We start from the raw sequence: 17,228 nt of genomic DNA, 5'->3' as shown, positions 1-17,228 counted from the left end.
ATCTGACAAAGGGCTAATATCCAGAATCTACAATGAACTCAAACAAATTTACAAGAAAAAAACAAACAACCCCATCAAAAAGTGGGTGAAGGACATGAAGAGACACTTCTCAAAAGAAGACATTTATGCAGCCAAAAGACACATGAAAAAATGCTCCTCATCACTGGCCATCAGAGAAATGCAAATCAAAACCACAATGAGATACCATCTCACACCAGTTAGAACGGCAATCATTAAAAAGTCAGGAAACAACAGGTGCTGGAGAGGATGTGGAGAAATAGGAACACTTTTACACTGTTGGTGGGACTGTAAACTAGTTCAACCATTGTGGAAGACAGTGTGGCGATTCCTCAGGGATCTAGAACTGGAAATACCATTTGACTCAGCCATCCCATTACTGGGTACATACCCAAAGGACTATAAATCATGCTGCTATAAAGACACATGCACACGTATGTTTATTGAGGCACTATTCACAGTAGCAAAGACTTGGAACCAACCGAAATGTCCATCAATGATAGACTGGATTAAGAAAATGTGGCACATATACACCATGGAATATTATGCAGCCATAAAAAATGATGAGTTCATGTCCTTTGTAGGGACATGGATGAAATTGGAAGTCATCATTCTCAGTAAACTATCACAAGAACAAAAAACCAAACACTCCATATTCTCACTCATAGATGGGAATTGAACAATGAGAACACATGGACACAGGAAGGGGAACATCACACTCTGGGTACTGTTGCGGGGTGGGGGGAGGGGGGAGGGATAGCTTTAAGAGATATACCTAATGCTAAATGACGAGTTAATGGGTGCAGCACACCAGCATGGCACATGTATACATATGTAACTAACCTGCACATTGTGCACATGTACCCTAAAACTCAAAGTATAATAATAATAAAAAATAAAAAAATAAAATAAAATAAAATAAAATCAAGCATCTTTTCTGACCACAACAAGGTAAAATTAGAAATCGATGACAATAGAAATTTGGAAACCACAAAGATACATTGAGATTAAACAACATGCTGCTGAATGACCAGTGATTCAATGAAGCAATTAAGAAGGAAATTGAAAATTTCTTGAAACAAATGATAATGGAAACACAACATACTAAAACCTATGGGATACAAGAAAAGCTGTACTAAGAGGAAATTTTATAGCTATTAAGTGCTTACATTTAAAAAGCAGAAAAACTTCAAATATATCACCTAGTGATGCATCTAAAGGAACTAGAAAAGCAAGAGCCAATCAAACCCAAAATTAGTAGAAGAAAAAAATAAAGATTAGAGCAGAAATAAATAAAATTAAAATTAAAAAATACAAAAGATCAATGAAATAAAAAGCTGGTTTTATTAAAACATTTAACAAATTTGGCAAACCTTTAGCAAGACTGACTAAGAAAAAAGAAAGAAGACCAAAATAAATAAAATCAGAGATGAAAGAAACATTACAATTGATACTTCAGAAATTCAAAGGATCATTAGAGGCTATGATGAGCAACTATATGCCAGTAAATTGGAAAATCTAAAATAAATGGACAAATTCAACCTACCAAGATTGAACCATGATGAAATCCAAAACCTGAACAGACCGGCAACAAGTAATGGGATCAAAGCCATAATAAAAAGTTTCCCAGTAAAGAAAAGCCCAGAACCCATTGTCTTTGTTGCTCAATTCTACCAAACATTTAAAGAAGTAAAACCAATACTACTTGAACTATTCTTAAAAGTTGAGGTGGCGGGAATACTTCCAAACTCGTTATATGAGCCAGTATTACTCTAATACCAATACCAGACAAAGACACATCAAAAAAAGAAAACTACTGGTAAATAACTCCAATGTGTATTGATGTAAAAATACTCAACACAATACTAGCAAATCAAATTCAACAATACATTAGAAAGATTAGTCATCATGACCAAGTAGGGTTTATCCCAGGATGCAAGCATGGTTTAACATATGCAAATCAATCAATGTGATACATCATATCAACAGAATGAAGGACAAAACCCATATGATCATTTCAACTGATGCCTATAAAGCAATTGATAAAGTTTAACATTCCTTCATGATAAAAAAATATAAAAACTGGTTATAGAAGAATAACAACATAATAAAAGCCACATGACCAACCCACACCCTAATTTCATGCAGAATGGAGAAAAACTGAAAGCCTTTTCTCCGAGACCTGGAACATGATGAGGATGCTCACTGTGACCACTGTTATTCAACGTAATCCTGGAAGTCCTAGCTGGAGCAATCAGACAAGAGAAAGAAATAAAGGCATCAAAATTGGAAAGGAAGAAATCAAATAATCCATGTTTGTAGATGATATGATCTTATATTCAGGAAAACCTAAAGACTCCACAAGAAAACCATTAGAAACTATCGCCATTTTTATGTGTGATCAACAAGTTCATTAAAATTGCCAGACACAAAATCAACATACAAAATTCAGTAGCATTCCAATATGCCAACAGTGAACAATCTGAAAAAATGTCAAAAAGTAATCCCATTTACAATAGCCAAAAATAATTAAATACCTAGGAATTAACTTAACCAAAGAAGTGTAAGATCTCTGTAGTGAAAATTATAAAACATTGATGAAAGAAGCTGAAGAAGATACCAAAAAGTGAAAAAAAATTTCATGTTTATGGATTGGAAAAAAACAATATTTTAAATTGTTAAATTTTACCGTATGGATATGGTAAAATGTCCATACTACTCAAAGTAGTCTACAGGTTCAATGCAATCTCTATCAAAATACTAATGACATTCCTTGCAGGAATAGAGAAAAATCTTAAAATTAATAGGCCACTACAAACGACCCAGAACAGCAAAAGCTATCCAAAACAAACAAACAAACAAACAAACAAACAAACAAAAAAAACAAAAAAACTAAAGGAATCACAATATCTGATTTCAAATTATTCTGCAGAGCTATAGTAACAAAACAGCATGGTACTGGCAAAAAAACGAAAAACAAAAAACAAACAAAAAAAACAATCAACCAACCAACCAACCAAACAAACAAAAAACCCCACACATATAGACCAATGAGAACTCAGAAACAAATCCACACACCTACAGTGAACTCATTTTTGACGAAGTTACCAAGAGCATACACTGAGAAAAAGATAATCTCTTCAATAAATGGTGCTGAGAAAACTGAATATCTATATGCAAAAGAATGAAACTAGATTCCTATCTCTTGCCATTCACAAAAATCAAAACAAAATGGATTAAAAACTTAAATTTAAGACCTCAAACAGTGAAATTACTGCAAGAAAACACTGGGGAAAATCTCCAGGGAATTAGTCTGAGCAAAAAATTTCTTGAGGAATACCCCACAAGTGCAAGCAACCAAAGCAAAAATGCACAATTGGGATCACAGCAAGTTAAAAAGTTAACAGCTTATCTGTGCACTTTGTCAGTTGTTTTGGATATAAAATCATTGGCTTATACATTTTTTTTCTTGAATACATTAAACATTTTTCTCAATTTTCTTCTTTCTTAAAGCGTGGCTCTGGAAATTGTCATAATAATTTAATATACTTTCCCATATAAGTCAAATGCTATATTTTCTAGGTGCACAGCAAATAAGACATGAAGAAAGTGAAGAAAAACACCCACAAAGTAGGAGAAAATACTTGCAAACTATCCATACGTCGGACAAGAGATTAAAAATCAGAATATGTAAGGGGCTCACACAATTCCATAGGAAAAAAATCTAATAATCTGATTTGAAAATGGGCAAAAGATATTAATAGATATTTCTCAAAATAAGACATAAAAATGGCAAGCAAGTATATGAAAAGATGCTCTACATCATTGTTCATCAGAGAACTACAAATCAAAACTACAATGAGATATCATCTCACCTTAGTTAAAATGGCTTATATCCAAAAGACAGGCAATAACAAATGATGGTGAGGATGTGGAGGAAAGGGAAGCCTTGTACAATGTTGGTGGGAAGGTAAATTAGTATAGTCACTATGAAAAACAGTTTAGAGGTTCTTGAAAAAAGTAAAATTAAAGTTACCACATGACCCAGCCATCCCACTGCTGAGTATATACTGAAAAGAAAGGAAATCAATATATCAAAGAGATATCTGCACTACTATGTTTGTTGTAGCATTGTTCAAAATGGCCAAGATTTGGAAGCAACTTAAGTGTCCATCTACAGATGAGTGAATAAATAAACTGTAGTACATGTTCACAATGGAGTACTATTCTGCTATAAAAAGGAATGAGAGCCTGTCATTTGCATCAGTCTGAATGGAAATGGAGATCATTATGTTACGTGAAATAAGCCAGGCAAATAAAGACAGATATCACATGTTCTCTTATTTGTGGGTTCTAAAATCAAAACAATCGAACTTATGGACATAGAGAATAGAATGATGGTTACCAGAGGCTTGGAAGGGTAGGGGGGATGCTTGGTGGAGGTGGGGATGGTTAATGGGTACAAAAAATTAAAAAGAATGAATAAGACCTACTATTTGATAGCACAAATGTGACCATAGTCAATATGTACACTTTGAAATAAATAAAATAATATAATTGAATTGTTTGTAGCACAAAGAATAAATGCTTGAAAGGATGAATATCCCATTGTCTACGATATGATTATTAAGCATTGCATGTCTGTATCAAAACATCTAATGTACCCCATAAATATATACAACTACTATGTACCCACAAAGATAGAAATTAAACAGATATGTTACTCTAACACAAAGTGAAAGTGACCTTTGGAAATTCTCTGTTTATTCAATCAAAACAATTTATCCTGCCCTTGTTGATTGATTTATGAGAAATGCTATATAAATAAAAGCATACCTTCTTATTTGTACTTGTTAGTTTTTAATATAAAAAGTTTCACTCAGCAAATTAATCAACTAGCAAGGATTTTGAGATACATAACATGGACCAATCATTTTTATAATTATGATTGGAATCAGACACTTCACATCTTGTGCTAATATAACGATTCAGGTGACATAGTAATTTGAAATAAATTATTTATGCAAAGCGTCATCCCAACATTGATAACAAACAGAGGTTAGGAAGAAATTACTTTAAGGATATCAGATTGCAACAAGTGTCTAAGGAGCAACACATAATGTTTACTATGTTAAGAAATTTGGAAGCTATGTGAGGCTACAGAACGTAAGTGTTACTAATCGATAAATTCCTTACTCTGGTTTACAAGGTACTATATGATTTGGTCCATGTCTACACCTCCAAGTTTATCTACTATTTTCTAGCTATATGGTTTTGTTTTTCATTTATTTAATATGCCATACCTGTTGTAGCTTTTGTCTCTACATTAACTTTTCCCTTTGCCTAGGAAGCTCTTCCTCAAGGTATTTGAACTCCTAATTTTTTCTTGTGATTTGGATTATTGTCTAATTCCTAGAGACTTTCCAGAAAAATTAATCTTAAACAGTTACCTAGTGACTTTCTATAATATAGCTTCAATTATCTGCAGGTACCAGTTGCTGGCTGATTTTTGTTGTTGTTGTTGTTCATTTGTAGTCTCTCTTGCATCTGCACCCATCTATAAGCTTCATAAGAGCTGACAAATAACACAGGCTTCCTGTAGTGGGTTGAATTTGGCTCTGAAAAAAAATATGCTCATATCCTAATATCAATAACCTGTGAATATTACCGGATATAGCAAAGGATGTGATAAAGTAAAAGATCTTGAGAGAAGCAGCTTATCCTAGACAATCATCTGTGTGAATGGGGCAGAAGGAGTTTTGAGACATACAATGAGGGATGCCAAGGCATATCAGCAGTCACCAGAATCTAGGACAGGCAAGGAAGGATTCTCCCCAAAATCTCCAGAGTGGCCATGGACCTGCTGGAAGCTTTATTTCAGACTTATGACCATTAGTTATTATATTGGACAGTGAAAATATGAAATAATTTCATTATTATTGAAAATTTTGTAAAAAATGGTGCAGAGCCGTAAGGACTCCCAGGTCATAGCACCTAGGTGGAATGTCTCCTTTTACCATAGCCTGGTCCCTTTTGAGGCCTTTCTTGCTTTAGGTATCACTGAAAGCTGACAGTCTTTCAAATCACTGAGGAAATGAATTAGGACCAAGTTTCCCAAGAATATGCTGCCTCCAGAAATCAGCATCTTATGAGGTCCTGTGTTTCTTACTTGTGGGATATGCAAAATTTGATTATTCGTCCTATACATTCGATTGGTTGTACCAATATGACCTGGATTTCTGGAGCCACAAAACTTCACCTACATGGCACATTCTTGAACTTTATAGAGTTTATCTCCCACCCTCTAGGGCCTGTGTATCTTACTTCGCCCTCCTTGTGAGTTGCCACTTCCTGTTCATCCTCCTATCAACGTGATATAAACACCAAAATAGACCAAAGTAATTATCTGGTGAATGTCCAGAGGGTGTTTACCTTCAGAAAATTAACAGCTTTGAGACTAAATCATAAGTATATACTGTTGTTCATCTCATGTGGTGCTATTTGTTATGCTCCTTTAAATATGATACGGAAAATAAGCTGTTAGCCAGGTCAATAGCTACATGTGCCATAAGCTAAATTAATCTGCTCTAGCAAAGATACCGTATTTGGCATAATAGCTGTAATTAGAGCTACTACTAAGTAAAGTTTATATGAGGCCACTGTGATCCATATAATCTATTTTTTTTAGGGGCTAGAGCACTGAATTATATGGGAATCTGGTGGGGACAATCACACCTGTTGCTATGGATGAAATGTGTCCCGCAACATCAATGTGTTGGAAAGTTAATCCCCAATGCAACAGTGTTTAGAGGTGAGACCTTTAAAGAGTCGATTAGGTTATAAGGGCTCTGATGTCATGAGTGGATTAATACCATTATCACTGGAGTGGGTTAGTTATCTCAGGTATGGGTTTGTTATCAAAATAATGCATTTGCTATAAAAACTAGTTAGGCCCCCTCTAGCTCTCATTTGCTCTCTTGTCTTTCTGTCTTCTGCTAGGATGACCCAGCAAGAAGGTTCTCATCAGTGGCTGACCAGATGCCAGAAACATGCCATTGGAGTGCCCAGCCTTCAGAACAGTGAGCCAAACCAATTTCTGTTCATTATAAATTACCCAGTCTCAGTTATGCAGTTATAGCAGCACAAAGCAGGCAAGACACCAGTTATCTTTTAATATTTTAAAGTGACACTAATCAATTTTTTCAAATATATAATATTGTTTCTTATTTTTTTTTCTGGGGAAATGAATAGTTTAAGAAGTTTCCAATGGGCCTTCCCCACTATAATACCTCTTATCACACAAACTAACAAATCAATGTTGGGATTCTGCCAACTACCAAGTCTCTTTATTCAGGTTATATTTAGAAATCAGGAACATGCCCACTGGACAGTTCATAGATCCATTAGATCCATAGTGAACCAGACATGTTCCAGAACTTCATTAATAATGTCACTCTAACAAGAGGAAAATGGTGGTGCTTTGGGTCCACAGATATCAATGCCAATTCAGATCCATATCCAATAATCCCCAAAAGGTGTGGCTACGTCCTTTCCTTCAAATGTCCTTATTTACTACATAATTGTCAGTTATTTTCAGAAAGAATAGGAGGAATTACTTTTTAATATACTTGTGGTGTTGCCTCATCCTTTCTCACGCCACTGATTCTGGATCTGAGAACTGTACTCAGGTCTTAGGACTGGGAAAGGGAAAACAATATTTTATTAGTATAGTTGCATTCAGTCTCCTAATTATCCATTCTTTATTTATTTTAATTATGTAAATTTAGAAACATATTTGATGGTTTCCTAAGTTGTCTTTGAAAATATTGTGTTATATTAATCATATGTATAATCATATCACTAGTCATATATCATGCATATATATAATCATATATATAACATCTCTGAGGTGCACGCCTCCTCTGCCTGCCACTTCAGCTTTGGTTCCCAGGGTGGTAAATGTGTCCTTCTTGCTTTGACAGTTAAGAGCCACTGTCTGGCTTCTTTTTATTTCAGGATACTCTCATACCTGTTTCTTTCAGGGAGGCCAGTCCTGTCACAGTATTCCCTGGCCTATAGAGGAGAACCATACTGAGTTCAGAAATGACAGTGCCTTTTTCACCAGTGTAATGCGTGTTGCTTTAGTGAATTAGCTGTGCTTCTAATCTTTCTTGGAATATAGTTTACTGATGGTTATTCTGATCTTACATAGTATGCCACTGTAGCATGCACATTTAATGCCTTCGTCTTCTATCTGTCACACAATTCTGGCACTTCTGCTACATTTATATGGGCCATTACTTTTTCAAACTTCCCTAGTGCCTTTCTGCTGATATATCAGTGTTTCCTGGTGTCCTTGCCAGTGTGTTAAATTACATATCATGAGAGAGTGCTCCATATTGATAAAGTATCTCATATCCAACTCTAAGTTCTATGCTCCTTTTTACATCACCTTCAGGATCCAGTTTCATTCATGTTCGCCTGGCTCCCATGGTACCTATTAGACAGCTGCTACAATTCCTTTACATATAGTCTCTTTCTTCCCTTAACTAGTTCAGCACTTGTCTCATTGGAATGTGCTGGTATTTAACCCTTATTATTGGAATATTTGCCTGGAAGGGAAAAAGGATAGTTCCTTAGTGTGTGGGGGTCTTAGACGGAAGCATTGTCTTTTAAGGGACCTAAGTCATTTGAAATTTCTGTATTATCTCCAAGCAATGCTTTCTTTAAAATAATACCACTGTCTTGTATCAAAGGAATTAGAAGATGCTTCCACCAAAAAAGAGCATTTGGGGGGAAAATAGAACTTCAAGGTTTTCAGCTACGTCTAATCAATTATCTTCATTCCAAATCTAAGAGGAATATTTCTTTCTTGTTAGTATCTTGACATTGGCTTACGAAACCTGCTGAGGCTGAGAATCCAACTATCTCTGAAGCTCCACTAGTTGTATTATTAACTTTTGAATTTAGTCCTCTAGTGACTGCCCACCAGTGGCAGATGATTAGAGTCTCCTTAGATTCTGCCAAGAATCCTTCTGGCTTTCACATTTTACCTTGGAATGATAACTAATTAATCACCTGAGCTCATCATTATCAACGCTTAAAATAAAATGATTCTCAATAAAGTCTATTTACTTTGTAGTCCTTATACTTACTATTTTCTATATGACATTAAGTTCCAGAAGTAATTACATAGCCAGTGTGTCTTCTTCTACCAGTACTGCACTTGAGTTCTGAGTTCACTACTTGCAACAGTTTTATCAACTGTGAAATGTGAAGTCTACTCATCCTCCATTTACCACCAGCAATGCAGCCCTCATTGCTAGATGGCCTGAACATTTTGATCCAGCTTTGGAATATTATTCTACAGTTTGTTTTCTAGGACCCCTTCTAGTAACAACAGAATCATATGAAGTTCCCTAGACATAGTCTCTAAGATGGAGAGTTTTATGCAGAGAGGATTTATTGGGGAATGCTCTTGGTAGATGTTATCTGTGATGAACCAAAAAAAGCAGGATTGAGCAGAAAGAGAAGTCAACCCATAACACAGTTTCAATAAAGCTTTAGAACTGGAATGGCTCTTCAGTGTTTTTCTGACATGAAATATAGTGTCTAGGCCTTTATATCATTGCATGATCCAGTGACGGAGTATGGTGTCTCCCTAGTAGGAGAATACTTTTAGAATAGAGTTCTCTGTGGCCAAGGGCAATTTCAAGGGAGGAAGTCACCTCTGAGCTATCAGTCTCAGACATCCTCAGTAGCTGGGGTATACAAGGTTTACCAGAGCGTCAATTATCTATTATAGCATACACATGGAAAAATTTACAAGTGTATGTGTACACCTATATTTGATAAATTATTATATAGAAAGCATACACATATAGCCACTATACATTTCAAGAAATGTAACACCTTTAAACTGCAGAAACCTTTACAGGGCCTACTTAGTTATTAACCCCATTTCCACAATAAAAATAAATTACCTAACTTTTAGCACCATAGCTTAGTTTAGCTTGTTTTCAAACTTTGCATAAATTGAATCAAAGCAGTGGGATTTTCGTGTCTAACATTCTTCTTTCAATATTATGATTTGGGAATTCACCGGAGTGATTATATACATCAGTTGTTCATTAAATATATTTTTGTATGAATATATTACAATGTGTTATTCTAAGTTTGATTGACGTTTTAGTTGTTTCTAATTTTTTACTGTTATCAATAATGCAGCAATAACATGTTTACACCTATATTTTGGTGAAAATAGATATGTAATTCTGTTGTAGTTATACAAAAGAGTAAAACTTGTAACAGATTCAAAAGATACTATCAAACAGGGTTTTTGCCAGAGGTTAGATCAATACATAGTCCCACTAGAAGAAAATTGATGCCTCAGTCGGCCTGCATCTTCTCCCACACTTACACTTAAGAGTAGTCAGAATTCTTCTTAATTTATCATTTTATTTTAGTTGGTATGGAATACTATCTCTTTGTAGTTTAATTCACCCAAGATATAACACCTTAAAAATGTATATTGATATTTTTATGTAAAACTCAAGACTACAGAACTTTGATGTTTTTGTTATCTCTTGGTTCTAAAGAAGAAGATGATAAAATTTGGATATTCAATAATTTCTCATTTGTTGTATATTACTTTTAGAATAACAGTACAAGTATTAGCACTTAAATGACTATTGATCATTTTACTTTTTATCTTTCTCCATTGTTTACCACAATCCCTTCATAAACAAATGGTCAGAATGCATAGTCATTGTATACTGTCTTCGTCTTAGCTCTCGTGTCATCTTAATTCTATGGGCAACCATATGTTTAATGCTCACATCAGTCCTTATGTCTGGGTCTCTCTGGTCATTGTGGTTATCTATATGTTATTCTATGGTATATTTTGGAGGAAATGCTCATGGGAACATTATTTTTTGAGTGCTTTCATGTTGTTAAAAGCTTATCTGTGCACTTTGTCGTTGTTTTGGATATAAAACCATTGGCTTATACATTTTTTTTTCTTGAATAAATTAAACATTTTTCTCAATTTTCTTCTTTCTTAAAGTGTGGCTCTGGAAATTGTCATGATAATTTAATATACTTTCCCATATAAGTCAAATACTATATTTTCTAGGTGCATAAATAATTTGTCCTTTTCTAATAATTTTACTGGAATGTGTAATGGTATTGGTGACTCTGGGGCAACACTCTTAGATTTATGGTTTGCTATGTCAGTATATATTTCAAGTCTTTTAAATTATTATTTCAGGGAAGTTATTTTATTATCTCGCTTTGGCTTTCATTTCTGTAACTTCTATTAAATACTTTAAACCTTTTCTGCCTATCTTTGATATTTGTCATTTTTTAAAATTATTTTCATCTCTTCTAATTTTTAATACTACTTTTAAAATGTACTCTTTTATACATTCTGTTTCTCTTAAAGATTATCTACATTTATTCATTATAATTTTCTTCTTACTTTAGTATTATTTTCTAAATAATTATTTTTATTTTTGTTTCCTGAAGACTGACATATTATTTCTGAATTTTTTAAAATTTTTATTTATGTTATATTGTTCTTTTATGTCTTGTATCATTTCCTTAGTGTCATTTAGCTTTCTTATGGGTGTATCTTTATGATATGCTTTCATTGTTGGGGTATATTCTTCTTATTCTTTTTCTTGTAATAATTTTATATTGTACATTTTTATGTAAAATTAGGCTCCATACACTTTTAGGATGAAGGGACATTTCAAGAAAGCTTTGATAACTTCACATGGCTCCCCTCTGCTGTTCTCTGTAATGCTCAAATGCTGGCAGCTTACTTTCTGAGATATTCTGCATCTAGACTCCTCACCCACTTTGGTTTAGATCTTTTTTTTATTTGTCTCTACTGCCCCTGTCCTCCTCAATTTTGATTCTTCTCTCAGAAGTTTTTCTTTAATCTGAGGCCTTGTCCCCCAGTGGAGAGCTGGAGGGCCAGTTTTTCAAGTTCATAGGAGCCAGACTGTTCCAGCAGTTAATTATCTTTTTTTGTAAAACTTTGACACATTTTATTATTCTCTTGAGAGATACTAGGGAAGTGGGTTCCACATTAAATAGTAAGAATGTTAAAATTTTCAAATGTATTGATATATAATCCCAAACTTCTTTCATGATATTTCATGCCGATTTTATCCTTATCAGAATGGAATCACAAGCCCCATCTTATCATACACATCCAGGTCCTGAATATTGTTTTTTATGCTTGACAATTTAATAGATAAAAGGTGGTTTATCATTGCTAATTTAATTTGCATCTCAGTTTACACAAACAAATATGCTTATATGCCTCAGTAATATGATATCCATGAGTTAAGTGGTATGTGTGGTTCGCAAACTCTGAAGTTGTAGCAACTCTTGGACATTAGATGAGGCATCAAAATCCAGATTTATTGTGACTGGCTTTCTTTCATTATTCATGTCAGAATTAAAGAATTCTTCCAGACTCTTGTCATGATGCTCCTCTTCCTGCTGCCCTGCCAGTCTCTTCTCTTCTGATGATGCTCCTTAATTCCTCAATAGTTTTAACACAAAGTTTCTCCTTTATACCACATATTTTTCATACTAATGGCTGCTGATCCACCACAGTGCTTAAACTCCAGCACACAAGCACACACACATATACACACACAATCACAGATGCCTTATTTTCTCACAAAAATGATCTTTTTCCTACAAATCTGGACACTCTAAAATTCTAGTATAAAAGCTGAAGTTTCACAAGCACTCCTAGGATCCTAAGGTTTCATTTTGCAGTCTAGAAAAGAGCTCACAGGTCTAAGAAGCTTTCAAATATTCATCACGAGACAATTCCCAAGTGAGTAGATTTAGAATCTAAACCCTTCTCTTTTTAAAAAATGCATTAAAACATCAAGTATTTAGAGTCTATGGTCTTTGAATAATATTAAAATTACCTATTACAGTGCATTTTAAGATATATATAGAAAAAATTAGAGTGATTCATAAGTGTAATAATAACCTGATATTTCTAAAATCTGATTAGAATAAATCAAACCAGATTTTTATTCAAATATCTTCTGTTCATAGGTCCATGAGTGTTTCTTGTGAGGGGGCAGAGGAGAGTCAATGGGTGGGTGTGTGTCAGGGTGGGCTGCCTGCCTCTTCTGCAAACTTTGGTTCTTTTCCATAGGTTTGGTTAACTTTTATGCCCTGTCTGCTTCTAACTAGGCCTAGACAGATTAACATGACATTTTGATGGGAAATTGCATAAGATTTGCTAATTTTGCCATTAAGAGATGATTTTCTCTTCTTAACCCACTCCTCCATTCTGCAACACAAAGGCCTTACTTAATATGATAATTTAACTAATTTCATTGTACAGTATTAAGAGAAAGGAGGAAGAATTTTTCGTGAAAGGTCTTCTTGGTTATTACCAAAATAAATACTTCTAGAAATGTTATTTTATAATTTTAAGCTTATTTTAAGTTTGCTTAAGCTTTATTGATTCCATTTCATAAAGAACAATTCCTTAATCATGAAAGAAATTACCAATGCTGGTATACTGTTTTAAAATCATGACAATAAACAAATTCTATCTTGCATTTAATTTTTCTCTATATTTTGATTATCTGAGTTAGGTTACAGAATACTCTACCCCTACTTTCTAAAATGAATTTTTAAAGAAGTTAAAAACGATCATTTTTCTGAATATATACTACCATTTACTAATGAGTTATCTCTTTTTCTCTAGCATTGTGATTAGTATGTCATAATTTTGTTCATTCAGCGTTCTGATAAGAAAAGTGATAAAAAATACAAAACAAAATTAAAATGCACAATTAGATATATTACCATAACTTGGCTTTGCCCTTTCAAGTAATTTTATTGATTTTCCTAAATCTACATATGTATTATAGTAAAACCAAATTTACTAGAAATTATACTTCTTTCTAAAGCCAAAATGTCACCTGAAATTTGCCAAGCATTTCTGAGTTCAGACCGAGTGGTGTCCAGCTGTCTGTTCTCACGGTCCAATAACAAGATACAGGCAGACTGGGAAAGAAGGGAGTTTATTTCTACAACTGGTTACAGTGAGAAGATCGGAGTAACTCACCAGACCAACTCAAAGTTAAAAGTGTACTCTAGTGCTTGTATACATTCGATGCACCTACAAACCGAAAATCAAAGTGTTTTACTCTATCTAATCTTTAATTAGGGTACTGGGTCTAGACAATTACTTCAGACCCTTGGAAAAATTATCTATCTAAAGTGGGTTCTGGTACAAGGTGTGTAAGACCTTATCCATTACTTTAATTAAACTCTAAGGTTCTGAGAAAGCATAGGTGTGGTCTTAATTGACTTGTTTTTACGTTCTAGCCTTTGTACCAAGGTACCAGTTTCTTCTTTTAATGTTTAACTTACACATTCATCAGAGTTACATTAAGGTGTTGGTGAAGGCCGACTGCTCTGGTTGCTGATGGAAACCTGGCTTGCCACATTTTGAGAGGTTTAATACCCAGCCAATGTTACTTGTACTTGAAAATTTTGTTTTGATTTTCTCAAACTTGTCCCTTACATAACAACTCTGTTTTGCTCTTTGCATGACTTTCTTTCCAATGAAAATTTTAATTTCATATATATGTAAGAGAAGTCATTTATATACCATTTTGTGCTTCTCTTTTTAGTAGCTCTTATCTCAAACAAGAAAAATATAATGTATAAGCATTTAAATATATATTATATATTTATAATTATATATTATATGATATATATTTATATTTTATAAATATAAAATATTTATATATTTTTATATATTTTATATATTATAAATATATTTTTATATATTTTATATATTTTTCAAAATATTTTTTGAAAAATATATTTATATTTTATAAATATTTTATATTTAATATGTTTTAATATATTTTAATAAATATAAAATATTAATATTTTATATTTATCAAAATATAAATATTTTATATTTTTCAAAATATAAATATTTTATATTTATCAAAATATAAATATTTTATATTTTTCAAAATATAAATATTTTATATTTTTCAAAATATAAATATTTTATATTTTTCAAAAAATATTTAAAATATGGTAAAGTATATGTTTACTTAAAAATAATTTAAATAAAATAATTATATAATGGTGAAGTGTTAAATATATAAATGTGTATGTATATATGTATTTATATATCCTTCAAATGAAAGGGAAAACTATTTTGTGTGTCCTTACATCAAATATTTTAGATGCTGCTAGATTTCTGGTATATTCATTATTAGATATTAGGGCCTTTATTAGATATTATTAGATATTAGGGCCTTTAAACTATTTTAAATAATTAGATAGTAGGGCCTTTAAAATATTTTAAATAAATAAGTGAATGAATGGAAAACTTCATGAATAGCACATTTTATCATGTCTGAAAACACTGATGCTCAGAGAGATTGAATAATGTGCCCAGGATTACCTGGCTAGTTAGAATGAGCCAAACTTTTAGATATGTCAGTCTGCCTTACAAAAAACCTATGGTCTTCTTACCAAACCAATTTGTGTAACAATATGGTAGGCTGGAGTACATGCATTTGGTAACTCAAGCACAAGGAAGGCATTTACAAAGGCAAAATAACTCAAGAAAATTTTGCCCTCATATAAAGCATAGCTAGCTCATTCTGCATTGTAACTTTAAAATAATACCACTATTAATCCTATTTTTCATCTAATTATAAAATCCTTTATGATCAGAAGATTTGGGGTATGACTTAAATAGTATAAGTAAAGAAAAGATAAATATGTTTGGATTTTTTACTTTTTGGAAATTTTTGATGTCTGGAAAAATTAATTATAAGGGTTATCTAGATTCACTATTGCTAATACAACATTCATATGGGAGAAAGATAATACTGTGTGAGATAAGAGCTACTACAAAGAGAAGCATTAAATGGCCTTAAATGACTCTTTTATAATCTATGTAAGGAAAAGATTATTTACATATTCATATCCACATATATTTTAATTTGTAAGGAAAACATCACTCTGTGAGGTACACATTATAAAATAACTAAGGATCTATGACAGAAGACAAAATATGCAGATATTTTTAAATAAAATGAGATTAACAGGCTTATCTCAGTTCCAGCTTTATTCTATGACAAGGTTATCTTAATTATCTTATCCATCCTGCCCGGACCTCAGAATGCTGACAGCAATATTCATAGGGTTTTGATTAGATACCATTTCTTAAAGATATTTGCAGGAACTTTTACAATATGTGATATTAGAATGACTATGTGAATTCTATTCACTTTATAAAACAGTGAATAGGAATATATTCACTTTATAAAACAGTGAATAGAAATATACAGTTTCCTACATTTATTCACTAATTCAGCACATATTTCTTGAGTATCTGTTACAGGTCTGGTATTTTACTGGACTTCATAGATATTGAATGAGCCAAACCAGTCACATCTTCTGCATCTAGAACAAATATATCTCAATCAAATTGTCTAATACAAAATTATTGCTAAATATATTTTTTAAATTCATGCTTGCTTTTTCCCAAGATTGAATTTACTAGTAAATCTTACTGACTTTACCTCCAAAGTATATGCAGATCCTAAATACTTATCATCTCCATTTCTATCTGATCCTAGCTCCCATCTCTGAGTCCAGAATTATTCTAATTATTCTATTGGTCTCCCTTTTTCTGTCCTTTGGCTTACCTTCTCTCAATGCCTACTCTCAACACAGTAGCTACAGTGACACTTTCAAAATACGTTAGATCATGTCACTTCTTTGCTTAAAATCTTCCGGTGGCATAATGTCTCACCCAGAATTCATATTCAAAGTCCTCTCCATGACCCTACATCTGAAATATGCTTTTCCTGTCGCACTCTCTGATGTCTTCTACCAACCATCCCCCCAACGTCTTTGAATTCCTTGTTTTTTCTCAAATGCCAGACACATCCATGCCTCACCATCCCTGCCTTGCCCTTCTTACTGTCTGCAATTTTTGCCTCATGTATTCACTTGGCTCACTTTCTCACTCCCTTCAGGTACCAACTCAAGTGAAACCTTAGTGAGGTCTCTTATTCCTTACATGGAAAAGTTACACTAATCCTGCCCCTTTTATCCTTAACCTGCTTTATTATTTTATTGTATTCTCTGGTATTGGACACCATTTGCTACCTGGTAAT

General features: G+C 33.1%; 1 protein-coding gene across 3 annotated transcripts in view; it reads left to right on the top strand.

Annotated features, from left to right (window-relative positions):
• LOC129144293 (protein GVQW1-like) overlaps nt 1-17,228 on the top strand; it is a 535,404-nt gene that overhangs the window by 217,814 nt on the left and 300,362 nt on the right. For all 3 annotated transcript variants that reach the window (XR_008548578.2, XM_054686065.2, XM_054686066.2), the window contains one exon: nt 7,018-7,097. Coding sequence is in view for 2 of the 3 variants with exons in the window: in XM_054686065.2 (XP_054542040.1) it covers nt 7,018-7,097 (80 nt within the window). In the remaining variant the exon portion in view is untranslated. The remainder of the gene's footprint in view (nt 1-7,017; nt 7,098-17,228) is intronic.

Source organism: Pan troglodytes, chromosome 5, assembly GCF_028858775.2.
Source record: "Pan troglodytes isolate AG18354 chromosome 5, NHGRI_mPanTro3-v2.0_pri, whole genome shotgun sequence".
In the NCBI taxonomy this organism is placed as follows: domain Eukaryota; kingdom Metazoa; phylum Chordata; class Mammalia; order Primates; family Hominidae; genus Pan; species Pan troglodytes.
This window is presented reverse-complemented; position numbering and strand designations above follow the sequence as displayed.